Source organism: Cupressus sempervirens, chromosome 9, assembly GCF_028749045.1.
Source record: "Cupressus sempervirens isolate cs-2001-9-10 chromosome 9, ASM2874904v1, whole genome shotgun sequence".
NCBI classification, from domain to species: domain Eukaryota; kingdom Viridiplantae; phylum Streptophyta; class Pinopsida; order Cupressales; family Cupressaceae; genus Cupressus; species Cupressus sempervirens.
Genome location: NC_143126.1, coordinates 70493764 through 70511002, shown reverse-complemented (window position 1 = coordinate 70511002; position 17239 = coordinate 70493764). Strand labels below are relative to the sequence as shown.

Here is a 17239-nt window from a genome sequence, read left to right as displayed (position 1 = left end):
TTTTTAATTATCATGATTTCAAATGAAACGCCCATATTAAACTCGCCCCTGCAAAGACTGGACTATATCATAATGTACTAAATCTTCTGATGTCTTCTATTTCCTGATCCACTTCTTCTGTGTACTAAAACTTGAGCCGCTAACTCTCATCAACTGTTGATCTTATGATACCATTAAAAAAAACTTCCAGTCGTTCTTCTCACAAAAAAATGCAGTCAAAATTCTCGTATGCAGTCGATTCCAAAACAATCACAAAAAAGACACAGTGCACCAGAGTTGCTATACAAAAACAAAAAAGATTTGCAAGGAACAGGATAAAAAAAGAAAAAGTCGATGGCTTATTTTTTATTTCTGTAAAAAAGCTGAACAGATCTGTCCGTATAAATTCATGGCTTATTTGGTAATTCTGTAAAAAGCTAAACAGAACTACGCAGATCTGTTTATTTGAGTTTTTATTACTGATCAGTTCATAAATTGAATGAACTCTACAAATTTGAAAGAATTAAACAGGAAAGAGCTAATAAGACGAATAAAATGAAATGAATTAAACAACATTAGAAGAAGAAGAGAGGAAAGAGGTGATAAACGGAATAGAATCAGTAGAATCATCTCCAAAGATCAACGTCTGTGTTCCTGCTGGCAATATCTTATAACCTGCATTGTCTACTAGACCCAAGCTGTCACAAACATTGATCTTCATTGTAACAATTTCACTGCTACCCACCGTTAAAAAGAGCCTTTGGAATGCTACTAGTTGTTTCAAAGGAGCTCCTCCCAATCCAGATGGAGGCACGGCATAGAGCAATACTACTTCACTACCATCTTTGGTTCCATTGTTCTTCACTTCAACTTGTACCTCAATTTCCAAATCCTTGCATAATTGCTTAGAAGACTCATCCTCTAAGCGAATTGAAGGGCAGCTTGAAATGGGTTCGCCTAAAGATTGGAATAATGTGTAGCATTTCTGATTTTCAGGCAATTGCAATCTGAGAAGTTGGGAAGAATGGGATTTTATGGTATATTCAAAACTGGTGTAACTGAGCCCATAGCCAAATGGGTACAATGTGCTTCCCGTGTAAAATCTGTAAGTTCGGCCTGGATACTCTGTTACCGGATTGGCTCTCATGTGCATGTCCGTCATGTTCACTTTTTCCACATACTCGTTGGGATACCATGTCATTGGAAGACGACCCCCTGCAAAAAGTGAGTGTAAATGATTTTAAGTAAATATGTATATGCTTTATGAATGGAAGAAGTTCATTTTTGATCAAGTGACAATAGGCTTTGATTGAAGAAGTTATAACATTTGGTCTACTTTACCTGGATTGTGCGTTCCGAAAATGAGTTGAGCAATGGCTTTACCTCCTCCTTGGCCAGGATACCCCACCCATAGGATTGCTGCAATTTTATCAGAGCTATCTGCAAAAGAAACATCTACAGCACTACCCGTCATGACAACAAGTATGACAGGGCCCTTAGAAGCAGCTGCGACTTGAGACACAAGTTCCTCTTGATGTCCAGGTAAGAGAAGGTCTTGTCTATCATGTGCTTCAGCTTCATAAGTTAGATTGTATCCCACCACCAATATAGTAGCATCTGCTTTCCTTGAAGCCTTCACTGCTGAAGCTATTAAGCTAGTTTCTTCACAAGCAATATCATAACAACCGGGCTTATAGTCTACCTTGACAAATTTCTCCAAACCAGCAATGGGGGATGTGTATTTGCACGGAATACCTACAAATGCAAGTTAAGGATTTTATATTATCATTGTAACTAGAATCTAAAACTTTGTTAAATATAGTTTGATAACTTTAGATCAGAGTAATAGGTTATGGCTATCCTTAAACATCATATATTAAGTAAAAAATTAATTGACTATTTGATACTTTCAACTTAGAAATCAAACCTTAGTGTGTGACGTTCAATAAATTACCTGCATAGTTGCCTATCATAGCTATAGTAGCATTTGCATTGGGTCCAATAACTGCCAACCTTGTTATGTTGGAGGTGGAGAAGGGCAATGATCCATCATTCTTAAGAAGCACAATACCTTCCCTAGCTGCTTCCACTGCAAGCTCTTGATGCTCAGGTGTACACAAGTCTTTAGCCCCAAAGTGTCCATATTCTTTACTCCCATCAAAGTAACCTAGCCTCATTAAAGTAGTATAGGTGTATACAAGAGCTCGGTCTATATCTGATTCTTTCACCTTTCCCTTCACAACTGCAGGTACTAAATATTTTGTATAGTAACCACCACAATCTAAGTCCAACCCTGGAGTATCACAAACAACATGATTGATAAGTCTCCCCAACACCCCGAATAATGAAATACATAGGAAATGGGTTCAATATTCCTGATTATCAGAAAAATTATTCATTTATTTTTGTTTTGTTGTGGTGGCTATATTTACCTGATCTTAGCACATATGCTACTGCATCCTCAGGCGTTTGAACATATAGTTGCTTCTCGAATAATACTTGTATAGAATCACAGTCCGCAGCAATATATCTACGAATTTACAATAGCAAAATCCCAAGGTCAGTTATGAACTATCATAGAAATTAACAATCACATCTATGCTCTAAATCCAATATAACGATTGATTAAAATTGGGTTATTGTATGCATAATCAGCTCAGCATTGATCTTACTAACCCATTGAGCTTCCATTCACCCCTGATGGTGTTTTTCAAGAGTTGGGGATCTGCACAAGAAGGAATACCATTGATCTTATTGAAGGAACACATGGCGCTACTAGCAGCACCCTGCTTTACACACGCCTCAAATGGTGGTTGAAATGTATCCATCATGTCCTGTTGGGTCACCTGTATCTCCCAACACACATTCACAATGATGTAATTATAGCATTCATTATTATTAATGAAGTTGATTTGCAGGTCCAAAGACAAAATCATAATGCCAACGTTAATAAGTGCAATTCAATCCCAGAATAAATACCTAGATGGAGATTGATATAACAAAACGATTGAAATTTAAAAAACTTTGAATCAATCTTGGATTTTCTACAAAATTTGATGTAAAATAAACAGAGTCTTTCTCACACAATTACATATTTATAGCTACAATATTGTAAGATATTCAATCAACTAGGCTTACCTGCGCATCAAAATGCCAACGGTCAATATTTTTCCAAGCATCAAGATCATAAGCAGTATAATGCTTACAGCAGGCAGCAACTTTAAGCATGTTTGAGGAACTATTGCCAGTATCTTGCAAACCTCTGACATAATTGACACCATATCGGCTAACTACAAGGGGATCCTCTCCTGGAGTTTCTTGGGCTCTACCCCATCTAGGATCTCTCAGAAGATTTATATTAGGACTCCAATAGGTTAGTCCTGCATTTCCCGAATTGTGCATGCCCCTTGCCTCAGTTGATACAGTCTACGCATACAAAGTTAAGAAAAAATATTATACTTTGTCAAATTTTTCTCTCCTCCCTGAAAATCTGAAAGCTAAGGTAGTTTGATATATTCTTAAATAAAAAACACATACTTTTTATCCAAAAAAAACTATTTACCTCTGCTATGGCTCTCCAGAGAGTTTCATTGAAGGAAGCTGCAGTGAGAATGACGAGAGGAAAACTAGTGGCATTAGGGACGATCTTGTCGAATACAACGCCAGGTCCCAAGTTCGAAACCCCGTGCAACGCCTCCGACCACCATTCATAATTGGGTAGTCCAAACCTGGGCACTCCAGTTGAACTGCTGCCCATCTGTCCAACTTTCTCTGACAATGTCATGCGACTCACCAAGTCTTTTGCTCGCTCTTCGAAACTCAAAGTTGAATCACAGAATGTATATTTTGTGATATCCTTCCCCATCTTGGCAAATTTCACTGGATCACATACATAGCTTTCAGCAGCTTCACATCTCAGAGTTGTGGCAGCAATTACAGCAACAATTGCACATACCCAACACTTCCAATCCATGATGCCAATGCCTGCCATGATTCTCTGCACCATATTTCAATCAACCGAAAACATCAATACCATCATTGTTCTTAATTTTATCTTCATCTGGTAATCCTTAAGAATGTGAAAGTTAGAACTGAAAATTCAGAATAAAATAATTTCCATATGCCTGATCATCATAGAAAAAGAGCAGTGAGCTGCGAAACATCACATTAATTTATATTAAATCAAACTTACCACCATTGACATTTTACAGCCATAAAAAACAGAGTATAGCCTACCACCTGCAAAATGCCTCTACAGCTTCCACCTTATTTAAAACAAAAATGATCTAACAGACCAAATCTCACTAGATATCCAATGATGCATAGAATAAGATTGTAGGAGATCCCAAGTACAAAATGGCAATTCACATCTAGGAAATTGCTCTAATAAGCTACAATAGTTACAAGGCAATTGACACTTTGGCATTGTCCAGTATAATTTTTTGCACCGGAATATTTATTGGTTCTTTGCTAAAAAGAAACATCATACCACCTGTACAATGCCTCTGCCGACAAAAAAAGATCTACAATATCACATTTCATTAGATATCCAACGATGCAGAGTGAGAAATCTCAGGTAGAAATTTGCAATCACATATAGGATTTCTCTGTAATAAGCTATAACCATTTTATATTATAGACTTCTTAACTTTAGACATATTCTGCATTGTATGATCCAAATGAACTACCTAAATTAAACTTGACCCGTCTACTGTCTTCTATCCTCTGATCTACTTCTTTTGTGTATTAAAATCTGAGCCACTAACTGTCACAAACAGTCGATTTCAGGGGAAAAACTAACAGTAATAACACTTTATACACCATTAAAACACACACATATTCTTTCCAAAAAAAATCAATCAGAATTCTCATATGCATTTTTTCCCAAAACAATCATAACAATGACGCACAGTGCACCAAATTTTAACACTACACAAATACACTAATGATTTGCAACGTACCAGCACAGGAAACAATTGCGAGTAATGCAAAAGCAGAGAGAAGATTGGAGGATGGCGTAGAGTCACCCACTTTAATCATCTATATATATTAGAGCCTTCTACGATAGCTACAATCTATTTGCATAATCATCTCTTCAATGCCTATCTGTAATTTGTTACACTTCTTGTTTCACTCCACAAAATCACTCATCAATGGACATAAGCTTTTAACTCCATGACCACTGATGATCAAGGCCGCTAAATTTTCTTATGGATAAACGTAACATATATAAATATATATGTAATTTATTTCTCAAATAAAATTTAATAATTAATAATTAATAATAAAATTTATTATTAATATAACAAGTGAAAGAAATTAGTAAAATAAATAATATGAAATATTTTTTATAGTAATATTATTAAATATAATATATTATTAATATAATAGATTAATAATTAAAAATAAATAAAATAAATATATTAATCATAATAAAAAATAATATTAAATTAATAATCAATTAATAATAAACTACATAATCATCTCTTCAATGCTTATCTATAAATTTGTCTTCCTCAATTACACTTTTTGTTTAACTCAACAAAATCACTCATCAATGGTGTTGATCTGAAAAGATCATAAGCTTGATCAAGGCCGCTAGATTTTCTTATGGATAAATGTTGTGTGTGTATCTGTTTGAGTTATTTTTTTCAAATAAAATTTAATAATTAATAATTAGTAATGAAATTTATTATTAATATAACAATTGAAAGAAATTAGTAAAATAATTTAATATAGTAATATTATTAAATATAATATACTATTAGTATAATAGATTAATAATATTAAAAATAAAATAAAATAATAAATTTATTAATCATAATAAAAATAATATTAAATTAATAATTAATTAATAATAAACTCCATAGACTTATTCTTTGCTAAAGACGTTAATCGGATTATTTTGACAATCCTGCAGTGTTATGCTGTGAAATGTAGAAAATGATATTGAGAAAGTGACGCAGACAACATAAATGTGGTTGTAGGAGAAGGTTTCTATGCATCTTAGCTCAGAAAGATCAATAAACCTACCTTGTGTAGCATGCATTTATATTAGTACATCATCTTGTGGGTACCATCCCCACCGGGGTTTTCCCTATGATCAAGGGTTTCCCCAGTTAACATATCTAGTTTTATTATGCATGAGTTTATTGCTATATTTTATGTTTATGTTGATCGCATGGCTATGGATTATTAATGTTGATAAAAGTGATAATAGTTGTATAAGAGATTCACCCCCTGCCTCTCAGTTATATCAGTGGACTATATATTCTATTAGAACTTGTGTTGCTCTTGGTAAACATGTCATCAAAAATGTTCATGATCCTTTTTGCTTCTACATATTTTTGCATAGAGCCTTCACACACCTAGTGCTCACAAATATCTACTTAAGAATGTTTTATTATTTGAATTTTGGAATATGTATGGAGTTGGATCAATTTTTATATTATGCCAATATCTCTTTATGTATATACACATATACACATACACATATATATGTATATACATACATACATACACACACATACATAAACATAAATAATAGTAATATATGTATTGTATCTACATTTTCTTTTCCATTTCTTATAAGAGTGTTTCAAGGATGAGAACCACTTTAACATCCTTTGCATGGTTTAGAGGTAATGTCATTGTGGCAAAGGATTCTTCAAGGGATTGATCCTCATGAGTTAATATATATTGTCTTTAAATAGTTAAGTACTACCTAACTATGTTCAAGGCATTTGCACACTAGAGGCATACTTTGCCTACTAGGATGCCTACATACCCATATCTACCGGATCAAGTCCTTAGAACTACTCACTCTAATGAATATGTAGTTTTGGTTTCTAATTGTATTAATGTAGCTGTATTCCTCTAACCACTAGTGAGATTTACTCACCTAATATAGCTCATTTCCAAAGTGAATCAAATAGTTTTCTATTATTACAATACTATAATCCCTTGGAGCAACCTTTGTGTTTTAGTTTACAACTAATATAAAGTTAATCTATATATGTTATATATAGTTATGTTTAAAAGTTTTTGATAAGGTAAACAGGTTTTAAGGGGTCCTGAAACCCATAAGTTTAACAAAAAGAAAGGCTGAAAATAAGCGAAAAAATGCCCAGCCAAAACATAATCCTTACAGCTGAAAATAAGCCCAAAGGCCCAGCCCGAAACAACTGCCCACTAAAAAGGCCAGAGAGCCAACCAGAAAAACAGAGACCAGACAAAAAGCCAAAGCCAGGAGAAACATATTCCTTTTATTTAATGCAAGGTTGATTACCTGAACATCCATATGTGTATAAGAATGGTAAATTACTTGGAATGTCATCAGATCAATGTTTAAAGTACTTAGAATGTCCTCATCACCTTGTGCTAATTTCATGAGAAGTGTATGTTCATTGCTCATGAGAAATTCATCACATAGGTACATCCAAGAATGTCCTCATTGCCTCCTACATAAAATGAATCCCATTTTAGAAAGTTACCCCTAAAAAAAAATAGTTTGAGTGAAATAAACACATTAAAAATGAGAGAGAAAAAGAGGAATCTACTTATTAATAGGCATTTCCATTGCATATGTGGCCATGATACCTATTAAGTGAGCTTTATTATTTTTCTGTTGTGCCAAGATTTCTCTGTTTATATACATACATACATATATATACATATACATATGTATATACATTCATTCATACATACATACATACATATACAAAGATCACAAGGGCATGACAATCAGATGCAAAGATCACAAAGACACGAAAATGAAATGTAGTGAGTACAAGAACACGACAACTAAATCCTAGATCTCCATTGATCTCTACAATCCACAAGATCTCTTTATAAATATACATACATACATAGACACACACATATGTGTGTGTATGTATATATGTATATATATGTATATACATACATATAGTTATACATACATACATTCATACATGTATACATACATATATATACACATAGATATAGACATACATACATCTATATATGCAATTTTATCACCTTGAAAAATTATATTTGATCCTACTAGCTGGGAATAACTTATTGCTCATTTTATTATACCTAATTTGATGAAATTCCTATAGGAATTTGTAATCAACCCAACTAATTAGCAAATAGATCAATTTAACTAGATTATGACTTGTTTCTTTCTAAAAATTTCTACTATGATATGTTTTTCTAAAATTTCTTGCTAACTCTACCCATTTTTCTTGGTCTACATTATTTTTGTGCGAGATCTTGAGCTAAGTCACTTAGCATGAGTTGAGTGAGTTTTATTTTTTAATTATTTAGATTTTGGAATATGTATGTACCTAGATTAATTTTTTTGTTGTAGCTAATATGTAATAAGCACCATAAAAGGATCTCTTTGTATATATATAAAGACTACAAGTTGTGCAATTTGTCATGTATTGCATCTACATTTGCTTTGCCATTACTTCTAAGATAGTTTCAAGGTTGGAAATGTGATTCATGCATGGCATTCAAGTGATGTATCTACATATGCAATTTTATCACCTTGGAAAACTATATTTGATCTTGTTAGTGGGGAACAACTGTTAGAATCTGAAAAGATTGATAACCCAGAAAACTAGTGCAAGGAATAGATATCTAAACTATAAATGCAACTGATAAAATCAAAACAACAATATAGAGTTAGTCTCCAAGAGAGTAATTCAAATGCTGGAAGCAAAATTGGCATTAAGAGGATGCAAATGAAATCGATTACAAATACAAGCCAGGTAGCATGCTTATATAGACTAGGAAGAGGGAGGAGGTGGCAACACTGACCAATGAGGAGCAACCATCTATCGGACTAAAGATAGCAAAGTATCTTCCTAAGATAGATAATGGATGCTCATATGTAGGAAGGTGACACCTCACAACCATTTTCTAAATAATACATGCTTTATTAACCTAAGCAAGATTATTAAAAGTGTAGGAAAAAACTAGCAATATAGGGAAAAATAAATAACCCACTAGGAAATTAAAAAACTACACTAACACTCCCCCATAAGCGAAGCTTAGGTGGATTTAGAAATGGGTCTTGACAAGTCAAACTTGATGAGGTACCCATGTACATAAAATTCCCCCAAAAGAGAGAGAAAAGAGACTTACCAAAAAAAATTAGGACTCCAAGTGAGAGGAAGAGGCTCCCCCAAAAGATGAAGCATCCTGCACCCCCAACAAAGCTTGCAAATTTTGTTTGATAGATCCACTTACATTGAACAAGTTTTCTTCCCTTAGGAAGAAGGATAAGATCTCAAGTGTGGTTCCTCTACAAGGAACTATACTCTTCCTACATAATTGTATCCCACTCAAGAATACTAGAAACCTCATGAAAATAAGGTGGATATGAGGCAATAGTAATAAAGATATGTGTAGCATCCTAGAATTGCAAAAAAGTCTACCTGGTGTCTGATGGATCCCTAACCCAATCACCTGTAGACTGCCAAGTTTTTCTAGCCCAAAGTGGACTAGAAGATGGAGAATCTATAGGAGAATCATCAACCTATGAATGATGACTAGGAGAGGAAGGAGGTGAGTCCTCTGAATCACTCTCTACATCGGAAGTGGGGGTAAAAGACTACTAAGGTGAATTTGACTCATCAAAAAATCTGTCATGTATTCCAAGTGACTCCAATGTCAAAGTAGAAGGCAACCCTGTGACCATGCTCTTCTAGTTAAGCTGATGCAAGTAGTGGAAGTTATGATGGCCAAATTGCTCATGCCATAATTTACTCACATCATTAGAGTGAGTGAGAAAAACAGTCGAAGGAGGATCAGGAACAAAGTGAGAAAATATATAGAGTCATGACTGATGATCTGCTCTCCCAACTACAACTATAGAATCATTGTGCAACTCACATATCTCCATTGAATCAAAGTGAACTCAACCCATTTGCCTGAACCTATGTGAGTGATCTGGTATACCGATAGGAGATTAGTTGATAATGAGGGTACACAAAGAACACCATTAAATGTGCCATCCCCCACATCAAGAGACCCTCTCCCACACCCCTCAATAGGAGTGTCATCACTGATCAAAATAGAAGGCATAGTACACAACTCCAAGGATGCAAGTTCTTCCTTAGATGAAGCCATGTTGATGCAGGAGAATCTAGAGGTATAAGGGCAATCCTGTGTCACCCAAAAAAATGTACTTAGACTTAGTTTTTGTTTCATGTGTTTTCATTTTTGGACACCCATTTGGGTCAAATAAAGGTTCCAACTCTCACAGTTCCACTATCAGTGTGCTAGTAAATCCCGAAAAAATAGGAGTATGTAATTGAGCCATCATTTTGGTGAACTAGGAGGTGTAAATTGGCTAGATGAATGTAATTGTAATTTAGAGCATTCCAGAAAAAGAATCAGGTCAAAAGGCCCCACGGTTTGAAAGTTATTGCAGTTTTTCAGGTTTTGGAGACCTCCTAAGAATGCTTCAAAGTCAGGTTAGGGGCATTAAATGACCTTGAAAAGGGCTAAAAAATGGGGGACGACCAAAGCTGGTCCATAGGGCTATAGAGCGCTTTGAGAGCTTTTCAAAAATGTAAACGGTTCGTCAATCGGAGCTACGGTTCAAAAGTTATGCCTCTCGAAAGTTCGGTTACCGTTTCTGGATTCTTCTAAATTTGCGTCGACTTCTAACACAGCTTTTGGAACCTTCTATTTGGATAGTGGATGCCTACTAGCACTTTCTAGAATGTATTCCTAGTCCTTAACCCTCTGGGGTCTATTTAAGGAGATTCCTGGCATTGTAAAAGGCAGTTCAAAATGGAGTTTGAGAGGAGGTACTGAAAGGAGAAATTATCTCCACATTTATGCTATTGTAAGCCCTTAGGGCATGTTTCAAAGTTTATTTTCTTTGTACTGAATGTACTAGCTTATTTTTCAGTTAATACAATTCCCCTTTTTTGTTGTGTCCATTGTGTTCTTGGGTTGTGTCCCCATCAAGTGGTATCAGAGCTGGTTTTCCTGAGTGTGTAGACAGAGCACCGACTGTGAGGCAGTTTGCACTAGGACTATGTGGTTGTGAGTTTGAGTTAAGAAGATTCCTCCATGAAGAGAGCATGGTGGAAGGGCCAGAGCTATTAATCCTGAGGAGGTTAGAGCCCTCCAAAGGCAGGTACAAGCATTGCAGGAGGAGCTCCATAGAGGAGCAACTATGGCCGCAGGTGATGAAAGTGAAGTTGACAACGAAGACAATGAAATGGGACCAGAAGGGGAATTTGATGGGGAAGTTCTGAATCATGCAGAGGAAAGGCTTTTTAGGGCCATTACTAAGTTTGGGAAAAGACCTACAATTGAAGTGGGTGTATTTTTAGGAAGTCTAAAACCAGATGAGTTGATCGATTGGATCAATGAACTGGAAGAATACTTTGAGTATGAGGATATTAGGGACCCAGATAGGGTTAAGCTTGTAAAGGCCAAACCGAAAGGCCATGCCAAAATCTGGTGGCAAGAGGTTCAATTGGAAAGAAACAGAAGAGGAAAGGAGAAGATCACAAGATGGGATCGCATGGTGGACAAACTGACGAAGTAGTTCATTCCCGTGGACTACGAGCTTGATTTCTTTAAGAAGATGCATGGGTTAAAGCAAGCAGGAAGGTCAGTCCAAGAATATACAGAGGAATTTTACCGACTCTTGATTAAAGCGGGGCATGCAAAAGCAAATAAGGATAAAGTTTCTCATTATATCAGTGGGTTGCGACCTAGCATCCAGGAGGAATTAAGTCTGGTAAGAATGACCAACATTGAAGAGGCATACCAGTTTTCCCTATGAGTTGAAGAGAAGCTGAATAAAAGGTTTGAAGGAAGACAAAGAGGGCGCGATCAAGGAGGAAGGGGAAGTGGTAGATCATCTGGAGGTCACAATGAAACCCAAAAGAAAAATGAACATGTCAGTACTAGTAGGAACCAGAGGAATGAGGGTTTCAACCGCTCCCATGATCAAGACTTTGGAAATCAGAGAGGCAGAGGTAGAGGACATGGACAAGGAAGAGGCGGCTTTCATGGTACCTGTTTCCATTGAAATGAAGAAGGTCATCGTGCCTTTGAAAGCCCTCAACGACAAGGAAGGACAGATAGGAGAGCTGAGGGCCAAGCTAGGGTTGATCATGTGGATGAGGATGCACAATCATCACATTTAGAGGATGCAGAAAGAGGAGAGACCTTGGTAAATGAAAGAGTCCTACTAAGTGGTGAGATTGAACTAGGACAATGGAGGAGTTTGTTCTGTACCAAATGCAAGTGTGAGGATAAATATTGTGACGTGATCATTGATGGTGGTAGCACTGATAACTTGGTATCAGAAGAGATGGTCTCTAAGCTGAAGCTCAAGAGTGAGAAACATCCCTAGCCCTATCAGATTGCTTGGGTAAAAGATGATCATAAGGTCCTGGTAAGTGAACAATGTTTAGTGAAATTCAAAATTGGGAGTTACCATGATGAAGTTCTCTGTGATGTTATTTCAATGGATGTTTGCCATCTATTTTTGGGTAGACCATGGTAGTTTGATAGACATGCAATACATGATGGGCATGCAAACACATACTCTCTGACAAAGGATGGAGTTCACCACAAATTGAAGCCCATGAAAAAGGAAGGTGAAAAGGTATGTAGCAGTACTAGGATTTGTCTTGTTGATAGAAGGATGTTTTTAGATGGCATGAAAAATTAGCATATGTGCTATGCTTTGATTCCTAGGAAAGATAAAGAAGGTAGTAGTGAAATACCACTTGAAGTTTCAAATTTACTAGGGGAGTTTGGAGATATCATCTTTGATAATGTTCCAGATGGATTGCCACTAGTAAGGCAAATCAGTCATCAGATAGATCTGATTCCAGGAGCTAGTTTGCCTAACAAGGCTGCTCACAGGATGACTCCTACTGAAACATAGGAGCTGAATAGACAGGTTTAGGAGCTGTTGAGGAAGGGCTTGATTTGAGAAAGCCTGAGTCCATATGCAGTACCTGCAGTACTCGCACCAAAGAAGGATGGAAAGTGGAGGATGTGTAAAAATTCTTGAGGTATAAATAGGATAACCATCAAGTACTGGTTTCCTTTGCCAAGGATGGATGACCTTATGGAATTCTTGAGTGGAGCTCAGTACTTCACAAAGATAGATCTGAAGAGTGGCTATCATCAGATACGGATTCAAGAAGGAGATGAGTGGAAAACAGCCTTCAAGACCAAGGAGGGTCTTTATGAGTGGTTAGTCATGCCCTTTGGATTGAAAAATGCCCCAAGCACCTTCATGCGGCTCATGAATGAGGTACGTAAGAAGTTCTTGGGAAAATTTGTTATTGTTTATTTGGATGATATTTTACTTTTCAGCAAGACTTTGGAAGAACATTTATTGCATATTCGTAGTGTCCTTGAAAGGCTAAGGGAAGAAAAACTATTAATTAATCTGAAGAAGTGTATCTTTGCAAAAAGGGAGTTTGTCTATTTGGGGTTTGTTATATCACCTGAAGGTCTCAAAATGGATCCAGAGAAGGTAAAGGCCATCTTTGAATGGCCTACTCCAAGGTCTGCTACTGAGGTAAGATCATTTCATGGTCTGGTTAGTTTTTACAGGAAGTTTATTAAGAATTTTAGTGGCATATGTGCACCCCTAACTGATACAATAAGAGGGGATAGAAAAGAGTTCAAATGGACTGCAACAACTGTGAGAAGTTTTGAATTGCTGAAGAAGAAGGTGACAGAATAGCCTGTGTTGGCACTTCCAGATTTTAGAATGGTTTTTCAGGTGGATTGTGATGCTAGTGGCAGCGCTATTGGGGCTGTATTAAGCCAAGAAGGTAAGCCTATTGCATATTTTAGTGAAAAATTGAATGATGTAAAGAAGAAGTATTCTATTTATGATCAAGAGTTCTATGCAATAGTTCAGGCCTTAAAGAAATGGAGGCATTATTTATTGCCAAAGGAATTTTTTTTGTATACTGATCATCAGGCATTACAGTACCTAAATGGCCAAGGTAAATTGAATCAGAGGCATGTGAAGTGGGTAGAGTTCTTGCAGAGTTATACATTTGTCTTGAAGCATAGAAGTGGAAGATCTAATAGGATTGTAGATGCACTAAGTAGGAGACAGTTGTTGCTTACAGTAATGCAGGTTGAAGTAGTTGGGTTTGATGAACTCAAGAATTTGTACCCCGAGGATCCTAATTTTGCTGAAGCATGGAAACTTATAAAGAACCTGTTGCTATAGATAGAACCAAGTGGTAAGACTATTTGATTCAGGATGGCATGTTGTTCAAAGGTAGTCAGTTGTGCATTCCAAAGAGTTCCATGAGGGAAAATCTGATTAAGGAGAAACACAGTGGGGGGATGGCAGGACATTTTGGTCGAGATAAGACCATTGCCATTCTTAGAGAACAATATTTTTGGCCTCAAATTTCACAGGATGTGAAGAAGTTTGTACAAAGTTGCCAGGTCTGTCAAGTTGCCAAGGGATTAGTCATAATACTGGCCTATATCAGCCATTGCCTGTTCCATCAAGGCCATGGGAGGACATAAGTATGGATTTTGTTCTTGGATTGCCAAGGACACAAAGGGGTAATGACTCAGTATTCATGGTGGTTGATAGGTTCTCCAAAATGGCACATTTCATTCCATTCCACAAAACTCATGATGCTCTCCATATTGCAGACTTGTTTTTCAAAGAGGTGGTAAGACTACATGGTCTTCCAAGGAGCATAGTTTCTGACAGAGATACTAAATTTGTGGAGTATTTCTAGAGGACATTGTGGAAAAAGTTGAGAACAGACTTGAAATTCAGCTCCACGCATCACCCACAAACTGACGGCCAAACAGAAGTGGTAAACAGAAGTCTGGGCAATTTGCTGAGATGTTTAGTTGGGGATAAGCCCAAGGGATGGGATTTGGTTCTACCACAAGTAGAGTTTGCTTACAATAACTCTATAAATAGGAGTACTGGAAAATCACCATTCCAAATTGTATATGGAAATAGCCCAAGGATTGCACCAGAATTGAGGAAGATAGAGCAAGGGGAAAGAATAAGTGTTGAAGTGGAAGAATTTGCTGAACATATCAAACATCTACATGAGGAGGTTCAGGCACACATTACCAAGATGAATCAAGAGTATAAAGCTAAGGCTGATCAAAGGAGAAGACATAAGGAATTCCAAGTAGGGGATCTAGTCATGGTGCACTTACGAAAAGAAAGATTTCCAGCTGGTACTTACAACAAGCTGAAAATGAAGAAATTTGGCCCCTACAAAATTTTGAAGAAACATGACTTGGAAATGCATATGAGGTGGAGCTGCCAGATGGTATTCACATTTCTCCCATTTTCAACATTGCAGATTTAATAGAGTATCATGATGATGGTGCAGATGAGGAGCTAGTGTTAGAGCCATGTCCGATTCTTGCTTCTAAGAAGGAGGAGATAGAAGACATTCTAGATCATCGTGTGGGTAGGAGTACCAGAAATAGGCAGTATGAAGAGTATTTGGTCAAATGGAAAGGACGACCGATTGAGGACTCAACTTGGATTTCAGCAGCTGAGGTTTCCCATTTGGGATTTCCTCTACCATTCATAAAGTGATAGGGTCACTTTTCAATCTACCCTGGGTGTCTAATGTAGGAGCATCCAGAGGTATAAGGAAAATCCTATGTCACCCAAAAAAATGTACTTAGACTTAGTTTCTATTTCATGTGTTTTCATTTTTGGACACCCATTTGGGTCAAATAAAGGTTCCAACTCTCACAGTTCCATTATCAGTGTGCTAGTAAATCTCAAAAAAATAGGATTATGTAATTGAGCCATCATTTTGGTGAACTAGGAGGTGTAAATTGGCTAGATGAATGTAATTGTAATTTAGAGCATTCTAGAAAAAGAATCAGGTCAAAAGGCCCCACGGTTTGAAAGTTATTGCAGTTTTTTGAGTTTTGGAGACCTCCTAAGAATGCTTCAAAGTTAGGTTAGGGGCATTAAATGACCTCAAAAAGGGCTGAAAAATGGGGGACAAGTGAAGCTGGTCCATAGGGCTATAGAGAGCTTTGAGAGCTTTTTGGAAATGTAAACGGTTCGTCAATCAGAGCTATAGTTCAAAAGTTATGCCTCCTGAAAGTTTGGTTACCATTTCTGGGTTCTTCTAGATTTGCGTCGACTTCTAACGCAGCTTTTGGAACCTTCTATTTGGTTGGTGGATGCCTACTAGCACTTTCTAGAATGTATTCCTAGTCCTTAATCCTCTAGGGTCTATTTAAGGAGATTCTTGGCATTGTAAAAGGCAGTTCGGAGTGGAGTTTGAGAGGAGGTACTGAAAGGAGAAATTATCTCCACATTTATGCTATTGTAAGCCATTAGGGCATGTTTTGAAGTTTATCTTCTCTGTACTAAATGTACTAGCTTATTTTTCAGTTAATACAATTCCCCTTTTCTGTTGTGTCCATTCTATTCTTGGGTTGTGTCCCCATCACATGTGGTGTGAAGCACCTGAATCAAGAACCCAAGGGGATGGTGAGGATGCAATTGCAACAAGGGCCTTGCCCTTTCCTTTCCCCTTGTTGTTTTCTTTTCCCTTATTAGACCCTTCATTTGAGCTTTGTTTGATAGACTCAGGAACACTGATATTATTCTTCTCAAGAATGTGAGTCAAGTGATCAATTTATTTCTTCAAACATTTATGTTCATCATGACCAAGTCTTTTACAATAGGCACATTGGACCTTTTCTTTCTTAGGCTTATCACCCTTAGAAGATGGTGTCTCAATAGTTTCTTTTGAAGCAACTGGTATCTGATCCTTCTTCTCCTTGCTATTCTTTTGTTTCTTGTCCTTACTATTGTTGCTACTACTTTGTCCTTTTTTTTCTTTTATGCCTTGGTTGGCAACCAAGGCATGTGACTTAGAGGACTGAAGAGTGCGCATCTGGATTAGTTTGTCCTGTTCTCGAGTGAGATTGACATCAAAATCATCTAAAGATGGCATGGTGAATTGAGTACCAAGTGCACCCTTAGTAGCATAGAAGGTAGAGACAATCACAAAATATTCTAAACTCAGCTTAGAGAGAATGCTAAGAATCAATTGTTCATCTTACTTTTTAATTCCACATTGTTTCAACTACAGCCTTAGTGACTTCAATTTAGTGAAGAATTTCTGGATTGTGTTGAAATTTCCTAGACTTAAACTAATTACTTCATTTTCTAACATATGACCCCTTATTGAATCTTGTGTTCCAAATAGTGTTTCTAGCTTTAACCATATTTTATTTG

The 17239-nt window shown here is 36.6% G+C and overlaps 1 protein-coding gene across 1 annotated transcript; it reads right to left on the bottom strand.

The window, feature by feature from the left end:
• Positions 1-317: 317 nt before the first annotated feature.
• Positions 318-4985, bottom strand: LOC149537663 (beta-xylosidase/alpha-L-arabinofuranosidase 1-like). Its single transcript, XM_089799001.1, has 8 exons — positions 4941-4985; positions 3542-3976; positions 3118-3405; positions 2656-2825; positions 2412-2509; positions 1934-2272; positions 1321-1734; positions 318-1194 (listed from the first exon to the last, which is right to left on the bottom strand). The coding sequence occupies exons 2-8, from the start codon at positions 3968-3970 to the stop codon at positions 545-547; spliced, it is 2388 nt and encodes a 795-aa protein (XP_089655127.1). The 5' UTR covers positions 3971-3976; positions 4941-4985; the 3' UTR covers positions 318-544.
• Positions 4986-17239: the final 12254 nt, after the last annotated feature.

What these genes read in the sequence shown, in the direction of transcription:
- LOC149537663 (XM_089799001.1), bottom strand. Translation starts at nt 3,970, where the DNA reads ATGGCAGGCATTGGCATCATGGATTGGAAGTGTTGGGTATGTGCAATT. An exon ending in GTTGGCATTTTGATGCGCAG is followed by an intron (nt 2,826 to 3,117) that starts GTAAGCCTAGTT and finishes TGGGAGATACAG; the next exon opens with GTGACCCAACAGGACATGAT. An exon ending in TTTCGGAACGCACAATCCAG is followed by an intron (nt 1,195 to 1,320) that starts GTAAAGTAGACC and finishes CACTTTTTGCAG; the next exon opens with GGGGTCGTCTTCCAATGACA.